Source organism: Pagrus pagrus, assembly GCF_965226575.1.
Source record: "Pagrus pagrus genome assembly, chromosome: 18".
NCBI classification, from domain to species: domain Eukaryota; kingdom Metazoa; phylum Chordata; class Actinopteri; order Spariformes; family Sparidae; genus Pagrus; species Pagrus pagrus.
The window spans coordinates 17,363,501-17,382,516 of record NC_140202.1 but is presented as its reverse complement, the minus strand read 5'-3'; the positions used below and the strand labels follow the sequence as shown (position 1 = coordinate 17,382,516).

General features: G+C 43.5%; 1 protein-coding gene across 1 annotated transcript in view; it reads left to right on the top strand.

Annotated features, from left to right (window-relative positions):
- Positions 1 to 16,754: 16,754 nt before the first annotated feature.
- The window catches only part of msrab (methionine sulfoxide reductase Ab), a gene marked incomplete at its 5' end in the record, with an annotated part of 33,823 nt that continues 31,561 nt past the window's right edge, over positions 16,755 to 19,016 (top strand). Inside the window, 2 exon segments of the mRNA XM_084381901.1 lie at positions 16,755 to 16,796; positions 16,800 to 17,067. Coding sequence (XP_084238027.1) covers positions 16,755 to 16,796; positions 16,800 to 17,067 — 310 coding nt within the window.

The following is a 19,016-nucleotide window of genomic DNA, read 5'->3' as shown; positions in this document are numbered from 1 at the left end:
GCATTGACTGCAGGTCTGTAATTCCACCCCCGTCACCAATATATCAGCATTATTTTTGCACCATCACTAAAAGCAGCAGGAGCTAAAAGAAAAAAAAAAAACTCTATTTAGAAATAAGAACATGTCATGATGATGAACGTTCTTAAGCACGTGAGTCGGGGTGGGGGGGGGGTCTGCATGCGGTCACCTGCTCACCATCACCAGGGGTCCCGCACTGTTGACATATTGAATGTTACCCCCTCATTTCTCCCGGTGTCTCGATTCTATTGAGAGTTTTTGCAGAATGCATAATGTGTAGACAGGCGAAGGAAGGGGCCTGAAAACAGTTGATGACCTCTGTCTCAACATATGTGGCACACTTGCCCTATTCACGCTCTAATTGTGCGGAGGTGACAGGCAATAATGAAATGTCATCCACTGGTGTATGGAAACATAAAGAAGCGCATAGGCCGGATATAGATGCAGGAGGAAAAATGGCTTTTTACGATTATCTTAAAATCTCTCTAGCCCAAAACTTACTATGATTTTTTTTTTTTTTTATCTATCCTGAGTCAAATTTTGAATAAACTAGCCTTTTTAAAAAATATATACAATTAAAGCTGCAGCGGTAAGAAAAATACATAGAAAGGAATCTACACAAACATCCACAATTTCCTTTTTCTTTTTTTTTTTTTGGCTTATTCCGCCTCCATCATCTGAGATGTAGGTCAACTCACATCTCTATCGCCTACAGCGATTTACAGCTCCACACAGTATTGTGTTATTATAGGAGTTGAAATGAAGCTCATTATTTAAATTAGTTGATGTGCTTTCGGCCTTTTTTTCCCCTTTTTTTCCTTTTTACTTTGAAAAGAAATACTAGATAGAACAAATAGAAATGTTGTCCATGAAATGACTTCTTTATTGAGACTTTTTTTTTTTTTGCAGCGACAGAAACACAAACAAAAGGCGTGATATTGAAACTCACAAACACAGAAACGAAAAAAAAAAAAGCTTTAATTTAACGTATATTTCAAAATAAAGCGCCAGAGCTGTTATTTTCGCAGCATGGATGGTCGTGGTGGAGTAAAATAAATCAGCATGCATGGGAGTGATTCACAAACACTGATTCTCCTACAGCAGCACATGATGCTCTTTCGGGATTCTCACCCTGTTTTTCCATCTTCCTCTCAGACAGGGCGAGTGCACGCTCATGCGTAAACACACAGACCTTTGAAGTGGCCCTCTGTCACCACATGGCAAATCCCCCTGGTGTGATCCCTCTGTCCATTTGGCCACAGGACCGACACTGGTAGGCTGCCTACGGTTCTGTCTGTTCTGTCATTATGGAAACCGGTATATTACTTCGACTGGTTTCTCCCTTCGCTTCCTCAATAATATCTCTCCTAACTGACCTGTGCACCTGTTCTTAGGTCACTGCTCTGTAACCTCTCTGCCTAATGCTTCCCCTCCGGCTCCTGTTAATGTCATTGCTTGTTAATCTCATAGGATTGTAGTGAGCATCCATCTGCGCAGTTACCAGTCCTGTCGTGGCTTTACGCCGGTCTCTCAGGTGAGCGAAGACTGTGGCTTCTCTCTTGGCATTCACCGCGTGCCTTAATTGTATTGAAATTAAATCAAGGTCCACTGTGAACACAAAGAGCTCAAACCCAAAACTTCCAAGAAAAACGTTCTCAGCTTCACATCCTGTTCTTCTTCTCGTCACTTACCCTGCTTTTAGCAAACACTTTCCCCCTTCTTTGTATTCATGCTGTGCAGCGATTTCTCAACACGAACGCTGTTTGCTTAACTTAATCTTAAAAAGTGCATCCTATTGTTGCATTTCGTCAGTCCATCAGGGTTTGACTTTCTCCTTCCTCCTCTCCTCACCTGTGATCTCTCCTCCCTGTGGGCTCAGAGGCGGCTATGCGGTCCTTTCACACGTCAAAGTACATCGCATGCTAATCCCACACCGACATGCATTCTCCCCTTTTGCAGATTTTCTATACAGACAATACAGGAAAAAATAACAAAAAAAAACATACATGATACAAGCGATGACATTGTGATTTCCTCAGACTGAGCAGCCCAGAGTGTGTGAATGCATGCAGGCGTTTGTGGATGTGCAAAGAGAAGAAAAATGTGAACAAAAAAAATAAAAAATATATATATATATACATCTAGTGATCATCAAAGCAGCAGTTGCAGCATCAAGGCGTTCTCTGTATGCACGTTTCTACAGCACATCATTAAAAAGCACCACAGAGAGAGAGGGGAGCACAGAGATAGAGCGAGCGAGCAAAAGCTACCTTTGTTGCACCAGAAAGAGAGCAGCAGCCCAGCTACCTGATCGCTACCATTCCTGCAGACCATCTTCCCCTCAGAGCAAAACAAAGGATGACGACTAGGTATTTATGAGTACACACGGCGATGTGCCGCTATGCCTTATCCTCACCATAGATAGCACTGCCTCCTCTGTTCCTGGTTAAGAGCTTGGTACGGTTTAATCAGACCAAGCAGTTCTTCATTACAGTTGGTAAAGCTGTGTCGTTATCTCCCCCTTTACCCTCCCTCTCTCCCTCCCTCCTACTCTCCTCTCCTCTTCTCTCTCTCTCTCTCTCTCTCTCTCTCTCTCTGTGCACTCTGCGCATGTAACTATAGCCATGTACAGACTGGAAAACAGGATCTAAATAACAACAGTCTCCATCCTCTGATTAATAACTACATACACAAATGAATAATTTAGCAGATGTTTTTAACAAAATAAAGCAAAAACACAGAATTTAGCTTTCTTTGCTCTCGCATCCAGAAAAACTGTTACATTTAAAATCCCTTTCCTTTTTTAAACTCTTGACCACTGCGCTCAATCTCTTCTCTACATTTGCCTATAGCACAAGCAGAATAGGGTTTGCTCGGGTCAAATATACATCCTTCCTCTCTAAAGACGAGGCGAAAAACAGCAGAGAGGCTGCAGAGTATTTCCTCCTCGAGGTCCCGGGTCCTGGTTTTGTTATTGTTGTTGCTGTAGTTGTAGCTGTGACTGCGCAGCTCCATCCTGTGAAGGTCCTTGTGGGTTGGGAAGAGGAGCAAAGGGGAGCAGGCACACACGGGGGGGTAGGTGGGATGGCGGACAAGGGGTGCTGGAGGGACGGGAGGCAGGCAGGCAGGTGTCACGCATGCAGTCAGGGGAAAGAGGAGAGAGGGTAGCAGGAAAAAAATTTAAAAAGAACTAAATTCTACCCAGTCACCACCATCAGAAAAAAAAATCCATTTGGATCTGCTCAAGACAAAACCAAAAAGGAAGACAAAAAAGCCCAAGATGTAAAATATACATATATACGCCAGGTAGGTATATATGTATGAGGATCCAAGGGAGAAGGAGAAGGACAGAGATAAGGGATGGACGGACGAGGAGGAACAGGCAACTGGCTCACACACAGACACACTGCGCCGAGGCGAAGGCACGGGCTTCAATTTATGCTTTCTGGTCGACACCACCCCCCACCTCACACGCACGCACACACACATACAGACACACACACACACACACACACACACACACTCAGAGCGTCCCGCCCCTATCTGCCCCTGTCCCTGTCCTGTCCCGTACTGGATGCGTGGCCCAGCTGATCAGTGCAGAGGGATTAGCCAACGGGGCCAGCTGGCAGGGATTACACAGGCAAAGTGGGGGGAGGTGTGCGTGTGGGGGGGTGGGAATGGGAGGGGGGACAAGGGGTGAGGAGGGGAGTCCTAATACTGGTGTGGGGGGGGTGGGTGGAGGATGGGAGGCCGTGTCTTGTCCTGCACACACACACACACACACACACACAGATGTGCATGTAGATACTCATGCACATCACACACACATTTCATGCACATGCACATATGGATCATGCACCAGCGCCTGAACACAATATAAAATGCTTACGGATATGGCGTTGGCGGTGAACGCACGAGCAGCAGCGGCGGCGCAGACTGCAGGGGTAGCCAGCCAGTAATGCATGCAGTGCATCCGCCACGGCAAAGCGCACTGTTGATAAATGTATGTAAATGTGCAGGAGGCAGCGGAGGGATGGATGGATGGATGGAGGAGGAAGGGTGGGGGGGGGGTCGAGAGAGGGAGGGAACCCCATGGGAGAGTGGGGGCTAGGCTGACAATGCAAGGCTTTGACCCTTGACCCCTCTCCGCTCCATCATCCGCGGCCATCAGCTGATCCCGGGAAATGGACAGCCGCAGTACCACCCCCCCCCCCTCCTCTCTTCTCTTTTTTACCTCTCATACAAACACACACTCAAACAGCGCTGAATGTAGCAGGGCCCACCTCACCTCTTATTTTTCACCAATCCTTTTCCATCTCGCTCCCTCCAGCCCTCCATCGCTCTTCCGCCGTCTCATGCCTCACTTCACCACTTAGCTCATCCCGATACCCCCGCTCCTAACCTTTCTCATTATTTTGAAATGTGTCGACATCTACAACTGTCATATCCATGCAGGAAGAGATCCATTCTGCATGAGTATATTTTTATTTTACGGGTTCATGTTTTGACTGATCCCACTGTATTCCACGATTTTTGCTTATATTGGCTGTCAGTCGTGGTTTTCACCATTTTTTTTCTTGCTCTGTTTAGACCTTCGCCTCAGCTCTTTCATATTATATCTGCAGTCCTACATGTGGTAGTTACAGCAAATGACATTTTAGGAATAAAATCAAATGAAACACTCCCTTCATCAATATTTCAAATGCTTCCATGTACTTGAAGCTGCAGGAAAAAATAGTGCAGTTATTGTTTTATGAGCATTAACTCTCAAAGCATATTTTAGGGTAAGCATACCAGCTGAGGATGTGCAGTAACAACCATTTTTATAGTCATGTCAAACAGGCAAGTATATTTCTGTTTTTTGTTCATAATTTCCTGATGTTCAGGTTATCTTTAATAAGAGGAGGAAAAGGGAAGAGGGAGGACATTTTTATCAGAAGAGAAAGATCTGCTAAATATCTCTTCATTATTTAGTAGTAGTACCCTCCATTTTCATGACTGAATAAACTGAATAAACAAACCGACCTTTAAGGACAACACAATTTCATCCTGTTTTACTTTATTTATATGTGGCGGACCCTGCCTCCTTTCTAGCTTCAAACAGTGTTCTTGGGGACCTTATTTTCCTCTGAGAACAGCTTGTTTATTCAGTCATGGAAAAAATAAACATTTTGTATTATTACCTCATTAATATTGTAAATACTAAAAGTCTGAGTTTGAATTTCTTCTCCAAAACTACACAGTGGCCCTTTAAAAATGCAGTTGCAAGCATTGTTGGAAGTTTGAACCGCCTGCTCCCGTCCCTGCTGGTCGTGCGATATTTTTCAGGGAGCAGCAAAACCACGCAGGCTAAACGGCTGCACGTCTTTCCAGTAGCGATTTGACACACATTTACTTCACCCCCTTTGATCTCCATTTTAGCAAAAGCGTTCAAAAAATATATCTATTTCAATATCATGCAGAAATTCATACCACGATGGGATAAAATAACCCAGAATTTGATATATTATTTTTCATGGAAAATACGATCCGTCTCCCGTCTGTGACCAAAGCTGCAACAACTGCCAGGTGCAGGGGGATAATTCACAGACATGTTCAGTTAGCATTAGCTGCGTCAAGTGTTATTTTGCGAAAAGCTAAATGTCAGAAAGTTTTTGCAGACTGTCAACAGCGGTTTGAGCCACAGTACATGAGACAGAGATGCGGCTCAGTCCAAACGCACACAAGCTCAAGCATACACAGGCAAACACGCCACAGATGCACACACACACACACACACACACACACACACGCATAGAAGCAGACATAGACTGATTTCTGTAAAATCAAAGAGACATTTTGTGGGGCCTTGCAGGCATAAAACAGCAGCGGTGTTTTATAGTAAATATATAAAATCAGACATGGTTGATGTGTGACAAATAGGACATTAGTTTAGATCTGTTTACATGAAATGCACAATAACGTTGTAGCAGAGCTTTGGGCCTTACATTTTAAGAGTGAACGTGCACTTTGAATGGAAGCAACAAAAAAAATTAACTACTCCTCCCAAATTTTTTTTTTTGTCTATTTCTTCGAGAAAGCTACAACCTTATTATTTATGGGCATAAATTACATGCCATAAATTCCACACGCTTTCTGCTGTATATGCTTATATGTTTAGGTTAGACATGTTTACCCTCGTGTGCGTTGGCATGAAGCGAGGGAAGGAGATTTGTGACTGCATTTTGATGTCCTGCTACCCCGTTCTCCATTTTAAAAAAAGGCTGTACATGTGAGGATGAGAGCGGGGCGAAACAGGCGTGCAACCCCTACCAGCAGACAGCCAGGGAGGATCACAGAGAGGCGAGCAAAGAATTTTTTATCATACAGAGAAATGCAAGAGCAAAGCGGTTATACAAAGAGACAAGCCGGGAGAGACAGACAGGCAGGAAGACAGAGAGACAGGACAAATAGACAGTGCTGGTCCCTAGTTTGGTAATCCGATGGAGAGATTAGCAAGCAGGCAGCATTTGGGTCGGATTATCGAGTCATTAGAAAAGACTGGTGCTCCAGAGCCTCTCTCATGTGTTAATGTGGCTTTACAGATCCTCAGTGCAGTCTGCACAGATTGTCTAGATTGTGTTGAGAGTACATACAGGAGATAGTCTTTCAATATGTAAATAGGGCCGCATGAACCTAATGCCCCCACGGATTGATTTGTTTGTATGTATATGTGTATTATTGAGAAATGCACTAATCTCTATAACTCACGTCCTATTTCCTCTAATTCTTTTAGTTATTTTCCAACAACAAAGCGGAGAGTTATTGCTGAATTAAATTTTTGTTGTGTGTCACATAGAAATATTGATGAAACCAATCAGTTTTAATAACCAATTTTTATTTTTGCATCACTTGAATCCTAACTTAGTGTTTATTCTAGGAAGAAGCACTCATTTATTTTTATTTTTAACCTAAAATTTTGCAATTCACCACCTATTATCAGAATGAAAAAAAAAAAAAAAGAATCTAAAACACTACTTCGCATTTTTATTTTCTCGCCCCACTTTTCAGCAATGACGCTGGCCCGGAGGCAGGTGAACCTGAAGACAAATCAAGAAGTCTCTAAGCAAACGCATCAGCACTGTGTCTGACTGTACAGCTCGCTGTAGCGTTTAGCGCTGTGGGTCAGGGGAGAATACCGAGGTACATGACCCTTGTGCACTTGCAAATCATACAGCTGTGATGACGGGATTTAAACGGGATCAGGAGGAAGCCAGAGAGCTTACGAGTGTGTGTGGGTGTCTGTGCAAGGGAATACATGTATTTACAGTACGTTATGTGGATTTTGGGTATTTGCTCTTTAAACATCAGTGGCGATACGCACCAGCACAGATGTGTGTGCGTGTGTGTGTGTGTGTGTTTAGTTGTGTCAGGGGTCGGGGGTAGCTGTGCAGCTCATTGACAACTGATCAATGCTGCTGACACATTCTGTGTCAGATGTGCTGATATGGTCCAGTGACCGCAATATCAGTTTCAATTTCTCTGGAGTGGGCAATGGAGCCTCTGATGAGTGTGTGTGTATGTGTGTGTCTGTGTATGTGTGTGTGGTTTGGATATTTACTATATACCAAAAGGTGCACATGATCATGTGTCAGCAAGTAGACTTTTTTTTTTTTTTTTTTTCTCAATTTCACACTGACCAAGCAGTTCCTGAAGGAGCCATAACAGCTTCACTTCCAGGTCGAACGCGAACAGTCACGACACACACACACACGCAAACACACACTATCTGATCTGTGTTCCCAAAAACCTTCCCTTTCGCTGCTGCCTCTGCATACACCATGCCCCAGTTCCCCACCCCCATCCCTTTTTGTCAAATAAATTGCTATGTGACCTACTTCCCATTTTGCACCATTTCTGTCATGTTCAGATATTACTGTTTGAACATGAGTGATTTGCTTTGGGGCATACAGTATCAAAGAAAACACGGTGTATATAATATGGGGCATACTGTACTGTAAAGCGTAATGAATGAAATGCGTTTTTAAAAATGTGGAAACGTTAACATCAGCATTAACTGTCTTTTTTTCTCTGAATTATGATTCAGTGTTGTTGCAGCGTGGCAGCTTCTTTTAATGTGTGGGCACCGCTTTTTTTTTTTTATAAAGGCTTTTGTTTTTAAAATTGCCCTTGTATGATTTGTAATTAAAATACATGCTTCACGTATTTTCTGATTAACACATACAATAATACTCATAGCCCTCATAATAACAGGATGTCTTTGTGATGGTCATAGACTGGGGAAATAAGGTAAATCAATTTTGCAGCCTAGTTAAGCAGAAAGCGCAGTGGTAATTTTCAATAATAAGCATGGCTAATTCATTGGACCACATTGCATTTATAACCTAGTTAGGTCTGCACTAGTTGGCATCCAGTATTCAGTTTGGACTCGAGGTGCATGCTCAAAAAGCTCCTCGTGATGAAGGGGTTCTCGTGGCACGGCACCCTGGATCCCAAATATCACATGTAGGCAGATTATTGCAGCGGCAAGTGTTAGGAGTTGTTTTACATTTCTGTGTATTTTATTACTTGACTTTTGTGGCTGCGCAGATTTTATTTCGGCTTATATTTTTTTGTCATAATGTATTCGATATATTACATTTGTACATATTCATGCACAACAAGTTCCGTCCGACTTCTCATATTTTTTTGTTTAAAGTTTCATGCTTTGTTACATTTAAATAACAGTGTGTATCTTTGTGCATATACATTAAAATATATATTTGTATCTTTTCCCAGCCATGCAAAGATGGCACCGGAGACCACACTGACCCTGATTTATTGGGATCAGAATCCACATGACAGCAATTAATTTACATCCATTAACTACACCGCTCGCTCTTTCCTTCGTGCTCTCTGTGGACATTTTGCACTCTTGCACAATCACTTTGAACATTCTTCGTTCTTCGCCCCTCACTCTCCCACTTTTTTCCACTCTCAGCATGTCCTGTCGCTCTCTCCCCTTTAATCAGTCACTCTCGCTCTGCCAGTCACTCCCACATCTCGCTACTGGTTTTTTTTCTGCTCAAGGTACTGGGATTCCACACGCCTAATCCATTTAGAAGACCTTCAGCATCTCGTCCTACTCTCCTGCATTAGCGTCTGCTACCTAAATGATAATGTCATTGGGTTCGTGCTACATGTATGTGTGTTTTGTGTGAGGCATGAGGAACCTCTGGCTGGCTGGGAATAATGAAATTATAATAATAATAATAATAATAATAATGAAGGCTATAAATAATCATTATGTTAGATGTACTCAGACTTTTTAATAAGCGAACAGACTATCTGTGTAATTGGAACAAATTAAACAGTGCTCAACAAACTGGCTGATTATGATTACACGTGGAATTTGACATTACCATTATAAGCTCAGCATCTTGTGATCATTTCAACGGATCCTCCATGCCGTTTTCTCATTAAAGAGTCCAACTCATGCAGGTTCTCATGCTCAAGGGTCTTTCTCTCTGCCCCCTTACGATAAGACACTTTATGGCTGGCCTACATCTCTCGCCGCTTCCCTACCTCTCGCTCCCCATTCTACCAGGTCCTGTCTGCCAAGTGCTTTTTGCTTGGCTTTTCAACTCAAGAAAGGAGACTTTGCTTGAGGGAGAATTTGCCATTTATTTCCGGAGACAAAAAAATGAAAAGGGGCTTTAGCACTTTGTATCTTTCTCCCTTTTTTGTCTTCATTCTCTACGCATCTTTGCTCTCCGCACCATTGTGGAGCCTCTTCATCCAAAGTCGGGCCTCCGTGCCTTCAGTCTGTCCTCGGGGTGAGACGACCGGGGGAGCTCGGCTGGCTGAATGCACTGGGGGTTGGGTGATCGGGACGGCAGAGTGCAGGATGAATCCTCCAGACTCTCATCTAAATCCCGTGTACTTATGAATTGTGCAAGCACTCGCAAACAATCATAGACAAAGATGCATACATACGCCATTACACTACAAGTCCTCACACTGTATGCACACTTGCTAAGTATAGTCACGTATTAGCGCATGCTCATATGCACACATATACAGGCAAGCATTTCATTTTATTTCATAGTGCTTGTGCTCGTCTAATTCCAAATTTATTCTAAAGAGGCCGACAATGCAAAAATCCTTTGCGCACATCTCTTAACCAACATTGCTTGGGGACAGGTTCCACCAGTATCTGTTTAAAGATTGGCTGAGGATGTGGTGCGGGAGGAAAAGTTGCAGTTGGCAGCAGGCAGAAAGACACTGCAAGGGGAGCGGGGGTTCACAATAAAGGATTTTAAACCAAAGCCTCTTTGGTAAAGAGGAGGGAGGGAGGACGGGAGGGAGGGAGAGAGGAAAGAATGGGGCTGTGGGGGTGGTGGATAGATACAGGATGACACTAGGTCCAGATTAACCCTAATCTCAGGCCTGGTGGTTTAGGTGAGGCTGCAGGACTGGAGGAAGCTATCCCATGCCAGGTGGCCATGAGGAGGTTAAAACTGGGAGCGGGTGGGGGGGCACGGGGAGGATGAGGATGGGGCAGGGTGTTGCTAGGGAAGACAGGAGCGAGAGACATTCCGGTGGAATGAAGTATGTCGATATCTCATCTTCCAGGGCGCTTCATTCAGATAGAAACAAACCCGAAAAATCCAAAAACGACCGACCAAACGCAGAAACAAGAGAGGATGTTGGGGGATCGAGGTGGGGTGGGGGGGGGTGCACAGCTAGCAGAACAGCAGGCACGGTGACGGTGGCTGCAGGGTGATTGGGTGGTTGGTGCATGGTGACAGTGGCACATGCCCTGGTGCATGGGATTAGAGGGACAGTCAGTAATCTGCTGTTTAGGCTGTATGTAGGGCAAGAGTGGCTTAGCCCAGCCACTCTTAGCACGGGTGGAGCGCCAGAGCGAGAGGGAGAGGAAGTGGACTGGTGTTATGTAGCTGCACTCAGCTCGCTCCAATCACCTCTTGTTTTCTCAGTTTATCCATCTCTGCCCTCTCCCTCTACTTGTATCAGCATATGGCATCCTGTGAGAATAAAAGTTCCACCTGCCATTTTGAAGTGTATAAAAATGCAACAACTAATGCGCAGAGAAAAGTCAGAAATCTATAAAGGGTTCTTCTGATACTGATACCAGTATCGGAAATGCTTCCAGTACTGCCTGAAATGCTCGAATCGATATCAGTACACGAGTGTATGCACCGGTCCAAACCCACATGATTTATTTATCAGAAACAGGACCCTTGTTCTTCCTAGCCACGTCCTATACACCTGAATGCAACTTAAAGGTGCAACATGTATGCAATTTTGACAGACATTCAAAAATTAACTAAAAATGATCAACATAATGTCAAAAAGGTAATTTGTTTTTTTACTTTGTATGTTGTTGCCATATACCACTACGTATTTTCATAGTGAGGCATAATACTTTTACCAAAGTGAATGCTCCCAATACTTCCTACACCTCTGCCTGCTGTAACTGTTTACAACATCATCAGAAGTTCTGTAGAAAAGTTCGGTCTGAACATGAATGAGCCCAAAGAATCTCATGTGAGACATTTGACTAAATTAGACAAAATTGGGCTTATTATATTTTATTACAGGGACAAACATCCAACAGAGATCCAATATAATAAAGTCTGAAGGTTCATGAGAAGGAGTCCCAAACAGTCCTTGTGGAACAGAGCTTCTCTGCCCTCTCATGAACAATATGGAAAAAGCTATTAAACTTAAAATCTAGTCCCTTCCAGTACTGTATAAAGCCCTTCAGACACAGGAGCTCTCAGGATTTACAATATGAGCACCACTTAGACCACAAACTTCTTACAATGAACCAAAATCACCGAACAAATTAATTATTTGAGCCACCGAAATAACAAATCCAAAACCCACAATAAAACGATACGCTACACAGCTCTGAAGAGAGACTGCAAATTGGCAGCCTATCTGTTCAGAAGCAGCCCGAGTATAGAGTATAGACTCAGTGACCATCAAATGAGAAGAATACACAAAAAGACATGGCTGCCTAAGCAGGAGTGTGCACAGTTTGTAATCAGGAAAGGATGACACAGAGATTCATTTTCTCCTTTACTGTGGAATGTTATTAAAAGAACATAATTTACAGTGTGTCATGACTAAGAATACTTATGAAGAAGAAGGCAGTTGTACATATACGATACATCAGCATGCTGTAAAATATCCTGCCTCCATTACATTTCTTCGTCACAAGTGTTTGATAATGTTACATCTTCATGTTAATAAGCCAAAAGCAAGATACAGCCCAGTAGAAAGGCCAACATAAAAGGTTAAAGGATAAGTTCACCCTAAAATGAAAATTAAGTCATTATCCACTCACTCCAATGTGGACGGAAAGTCCACAAAACATTTCTGGAGCTTCACAGCTAAATAGAGTTGCAGCATTCTCCTTAATAACTGAAGTAGATGGGGACTTGTTTTTAAATGTAAAGAAAAACAAATGAAAAAACAACAACAAATGTTTCCATATAGCTCATCCGCTGTTATCGAAGTCTCCAGAAGCCCCAGGATCCCAAACTAATTTTTGAAAAGACGTTAAAGTCATCACCAGATAAATGGGTGACACGCAAAGGCCCACAGGTCGGACTCGAACCCTGCGCCACTGCAGCGAGGACAGGGCCTTTGTATATGGGACACACGCTCTACCGACTGAGCTATCAGAGCACCCCATTTTTCACTATTTTCTGACTTATTGCTGGCAACTTCCACTGATTAATGTAGAGAATTATCTGCAGATTAATGATAAATGAAAATGATCATTAGTAGCAGCCCTGGTTGTCACTCCTGTGCTGTATGTTACTGCTGATTTTGTACTTCTTGTCAGTGAAGTTCAGATAGAGACAAAGGGTAAGAGAGGATGTTGCATTGCAAGGTCACCTGGTGTGACACATTATGGCCTCAGCAGACTGTATTTACTTCCCCGAAGAAAGCAAGCGAAAGACACAACAACCCGTCCTGGAAAGTTACCTCTATGCAATCTCCCCCCAGTGTTTCATGTCATTCAAACAAACCCCCCATCTCTTCTCTCCATTTTTCCAATGAGCCAAGTGATTTATGTCAAGTGAAGTCAAGCATGAGCCAGCGTATGAATCAAAATTTGTCAAGTTGGCTTTTCCCATTCAGGTCTATAAACTGATACAGCTTAGTTTTGAATATGAATCCCCAAGGGAGCGCCATGTTGCTTTTAACTGACTGTAGCTTGAGCAGGGCAATCAAAGCCTTTGTTTTTCACACCATCCCACCATCCCACCTGCTTCGGCGAGACGATGGAGGGCCCTTTGAAAACAACGAGGCGGCATGATTTATTATTCTAATTAGGCGAAGTGAGACTTTAGCAAAGCCACAATTATACTAAATCGCCAAAACAGTTTTCTGTTCGGCTGGCTCCTGTTCTGTTCAGATGTTAATCAGAGGTAGCTGTTGAGTCAAGGTGCAAAGAGCTTGTGAGTCACATTATTGGCTTGGTAATATCTTCCACAAACACACAAACAATCAAACACTAGAGTCCTGTATGGAATTACAAATAGGCGTTTTGCCTTATTAAATAAAATTACATTTAACTGTCTAACCCAGGTAAACATAAACACGCAGCTTTCCAACCACCTCCCAGTCAAACAGCGGGCTTAACATGCCACGATACCCGGTTAAAACCTACTGCGGTGTTTAATTCCAGGTCATTTCATAATCTCTTTGATACTCACTCACATCTGCACATCTCTCCACTCTCACTCACTGACAATCAAACAGCTGCAAGCTGGCATACTCACTAAATCCTCCGGTACAACACACAAACCACACACATGAGCATATGCAATCACCCACCACATGCACGCACATACACTACATACACAAGTGCCCATTAGAGAGCCCGCACACAACGGTGCACCCAGGCGCAAGCACTTATGCATGCAAGCGTACACACACACACACACACACACACACACACACACACACACATTTCTACTCAAACTGCTAGCGCACTCGTGCAAAAAACTGGTTTTATTCACCGCAGATATTCTTCTGAATTAAAAGTAGATCCTTCCTCCATCATAGCACACGGCAAAAACTCAGGGAAACACTCAATTTATTGATCATTTGTTAAAGGGATGCACACACACACAGGGAGGAAATTGACACACACTGTACGTCTGTGGTTCCCATCCATCCCCCGTGCTTCTCGTCACCTTTTTGTCCCCTCCCTTCCCTCTCCCCTTTCTTCTTCCTACATCGCCACACACCCCCAAAACACCCCAATCATCCTGCATCAACAGGCATGTGAACCCGGTGTTCGGTTATCTCTTTCTCTCTCTCTCTCCCTCTCTCTGCCTGCTCTATTTTCATCCTGTGTGCTTCCACTCTCCTAGCTTTCGGGTAATTACCTGGCATTTGCATTGCAAAGTCCCCTGTGCCGCCCTCAGCTCCTCCGCAGGTGATTGAGCTTCATTTCCCCGGCAGATAAGAGAGAGAGAAAGGGGAAGAGAGGGAGAGAGGAAAGGGGGATTGCAGCAGGGTGTGATGTTATTCTGGCTTGCAGGATATGGGAACAATGGCCTGGATTCTTTGTTACTGGTAAATTGGCTGGTTCAGAGCATGCACAAGAATGCTTCAAGTTATCGCACGTAAATAATCATCCTCATTACTATCACATTGCTGGTCTGGCCGTAGTGGAAGTAAAATCACATCTGAGAGAGTGAGCTGACCGGTGCAGGCCTGTGACTCTTTGAGACTTTGTTGGGGGGCATTTTGCCTTTATTAGATTATGTATTATTATTTATTATTTGACACTCAGGCAGAAAACATGAGGGTAGGGAAAATCGGGTGTTGCAATTATTTGGTGTGCATCTTCAGCCTCTAGGCCAACATGATACCAGACTCTTGGTGACTCTTGCAGGGATGCAACCAACGATTTATTTAATCACAAATTGATCATTTGGTACATAAAATATTGGAAAAAAGTGAGAAATATCCATCAGTTTTCCAGACTCCACAGTGACGTTGGCCTTATTTTGTCAAACCAACAGTCCTGAACCCAGATATAAGTCGAAAGCAGCAAATCCTCACACTGGAGAAGGTGGAATATGCAGAGGATGTTTGGTGATGGATTGCTGCTGAATAACTATCCGTCTATAGAATAATCATTTCACCTTGACACTTGTCCTTTTTCTCTTTTTTGTGCTTTTTTCCATCTATAACAGAATGTAAAGCACAGCTTCTGATGACTGAACCACAGCTTGGACATCAACATTGAGCGTTGTACTTTTTCTGGATGAAAAGACTTTGGACTGCAATTCAAAACTTTCTGCTAGTATAAACTGCAGCAAAGATAACACAGCATGTACTGTTGACCTCAGTGTTGTTGTTAGGCCTTGAAAACACCATCGACTTAACAGGTAACCTGAAGGCAAATATGTTATTTATTTACTTGTTGAAAGTTGTGAACAGATATGACCCTGGTGTAGCTACATATTAAATCACATTTTTCACGAAAAACAAAAGATAAAGAGACCCAGTGTTAAGCTGTTTTGTGCTAATGTACATTCAATTGTACCATAGTCGTTTTGAGTGCTTTAACCACTTATGGCTGGTCTGTTCAACTGGCGGCCAGCAGGACACATCCGGACCAGAAGCAACCTCCGAACGGCCCAGCATACATAAATCCGATACATGATAAAACTACAATATATAGTGTATATGTCCGTGTATGTCTCACACACATATGTGCATACAAGTAACCGTATACATTCTGAATTGGAAAGTTTTTTCCAGAGCTGATGATGGAAGTCGCTGATGAGCAAGTACTTGTTTCTTTTACCGCCATCTCCAAACGCCAAACCACTGTGTTTAATGGGCGCGTTGCGGTGCTTAAAGAATGATATTCAGGCACCACATTGAGATGTATAGTATTTTTTTTTTTAAACATTGCCATTTTTTTTTATTATATTCATTTGTGTCTGTGACAAAAATATCATTACCAAAAGCTGATAAAAAAAAAAGGTCTGTCTGCAGGCTTACCTCCATTTCTTGGTTTTGAATGAATCTGTAATTGAGCAGCCCTGACTTATAGGATGGATGGTGACTTTTAAATGGACATCTCTCTTTCTGAAGGTATTGTAGCGGTGCGGTGCCCCTAAAGAAACATCATATGATATAGTGGTAAGTGACGGCTAGTTACACATATGAGGAACTTGCTGTGGTCTGTAGATGCAAAACAACAAACAATACTAAAAATACTTAAAAGACATAATAAAACACAAAAATATAAAGTGTGTATATAAATATAAATACAGTGTGACTGATGTTAAAGTCCACTCTGTCCAGATGTATCCAGCAGTGCAAAAAGTTTGACCTGGATTGTGCAAGGTCGCAGGCAGATACTGATGCTGCGATGTGCAAAATGCACAACACGTGCACGGATTGATACTCTTTTGTGGACTATTACCAGTGGGCCCTTGAAGTTGTTAGTCATCGGGATGAAACCCAGGACACGCATGCAAAATGAACCACAAAGAGAAAAGCTACTCATCCATACATCCATCCTCGTCCTACCAGGAGCACCTCCCACGGAATGAGAGCTGATAATTGGCGGGAGCTCATTTGCATGCGGAACGGCGTGGATATTTATTTAAATTTAATTTCGTTCCCGCACACGGTGCACTGTAGGCTTTTGTGCCAAAGTCATATTAACCCCTTGATTAGTTAATATGCAGTGCACGACGTTGCCCACGCCCGATGAATATTCATATTGATGGCGTTTTCGCCGCCGTGTCTCCACTCCTCCCCTCCCCTTCCCATCCCTCCACCCCTCCCTCTCTGCCGTTACGGGCGCCGCTATGGAGGCATCCCGGAAGACGGTGTCGTCTTCGCGGTTGTTCTCCCAAACACAAGCACACACCGTTTGGCTCCTTCTAGTTTCCGTGTCGCTCGCTGCCGCCGACCCAATGGCAGCCGATAAGACTCAGCTGCCCAGCAGAGACCGCGCTCTGAAAGGAAGAGAGGAGAAAATGGTCGTGGCAGGTAAAACAACACACGGCGACACAAAGTTGTATCCGCCACGGTGAAGGCGGCATGCGCGAGCTGTCACAGGTGACCATTACGTGCTCGTGTTACGCGCCATTGACGCACTCGAGTTACCCTATAACGGTCCATGTAGAAAGTAGTGCTAGAGAAGCTTACAGGTTATTAAAGGAACAACTTTAATGTAATAAGAACTGGTGTATTTCAATATTTAGCTGCTACTTGTGTTAAATCATCGACTTATAAGACTAAGAGGAATATTTGAAGATAAGCTGATGCACCTGACTAGCCAGAGCTTTGATGACGCACTTTATTTTAAACGTCTGTCAGCTGAAGTTAGGCCCTAACTGATTCAGCATGATGTCATGGGCTAATCTGCAAGGTTTAACTGTTTTGTGATCCCATTCTGCAGAAAAGACGTATGACGGAAAAGGCAAAACTGGATTTGAAGAAATTTCAAGGTCAAAAAACAGGGAATCGAGGCTCTCGCCCGACAATAATGCTTAGACAGCTCTCGCAGGGTTGCCAGGTCCGTGCGACAAAACCAGCCCAGTACCGAAACTCAAAATACGCAGCCCTTTCCAACAGTAATGCTGTTGGCCTAGTTTTCCCTAAACAGTTATATTGGAAACGAGAATGTGTGTCTGCATGTCTCTTTGCTTGCATTTGTGGACAAGACGTGCCGTTTCTTTCCGTGAAAAAAAGGTCTTCCTAGCCCGTGGACAGAAAATTCAACATCAAGCAACACATCAAAAGTAGCGCAATTCCGCTGACAAACCGCAGACCTGGCAACCCTGCTCAGAAGATTAGTCCTGAGATCAGTATTAACATGTCGGTTACGCAACCTGGCTGTTGGAAATGTCAGGGGCTGAGAGATAAAACAACAAAGACATGATTTCATGTTGAAATGCAGAGCACATGGTGTGTCAAATGTGGCTTTTAGAAAAAGTAAAATAAACCAGAGAATATTACTTTTTGAAAGTTAATAAACCAATTGTATGTGTACAGTGCATAATGTTTCACATTTGAGATGTTTTCTAACCCTTTGTGTGAGAAAGTCACTCTAGGCAACAAATGCTGGATGAGCTACACTGACTCACTGACTCTCGGCCTTACTCGGGGTTGCACTTAACATATTCTTTATTCTGCTGTTTGGTAAATATGAAAAAAGTTGAAAGTATTACCAGACTTTGGACTACGTATTGCATACACTTTTTTGCAATTCACGATTTCATACAGTTTCAGAGTGATTTCTCTTTGAGTTATGGCCATGGGAACGTAATCTCATACGAGGCCTTTTAAAGCAAGTATGCCCTGGGTGCATTTGCTGCGGTGCTATTTAACCTGTTTGGTGTTTTGTGTGGTTTTTGGATAGTCTTGTGTTACAAATAGTTGTTGATGAAATCAAGATAAGACAAATCTGCACGGATCAAGTTCTCAACACTGTCAGAGACATACTAGAACTCAAAGAAACCAAACAGTTTTTACTGTTTATGATTTCATCCTCTCTTACAATGTGGAAGAGGAGTCCAACCTCTACGTCTCATCTCAGCCCGTTTCATCCTGTCATTCAACTTTTCATCATACTCTTTTGGGACAGGAGGCCTCGTAGGAGTGTGCGCCGCAAAGGCGAAACGGTGCGATTTGAACCCGGTTTCTGTCTTCACCTACTCAGACTGAGATGTCCACAAAGTGCATTGTGGGAGCTGGATGTGAGTGCATAGGAGGAAGTGGTGCCGCAGCGTCCAGGGGCCCATCTGGGCATTATGCGCATGAAGGCTCCGCCCCGTCGTAAGTTCCTGCTCCGTCTGTCGAAGCAGCTCGGAGACACCGCATGGCAGAAATCTGTTCCTCCCCTTTCACCGTGGGGGGCAGCTTAGGTGGAGACGGGGTTGTTCTAGTGTGTGTGTGTGTGTTGCAATAGCACGCTTCTGTGTTTGTCGGTGTGG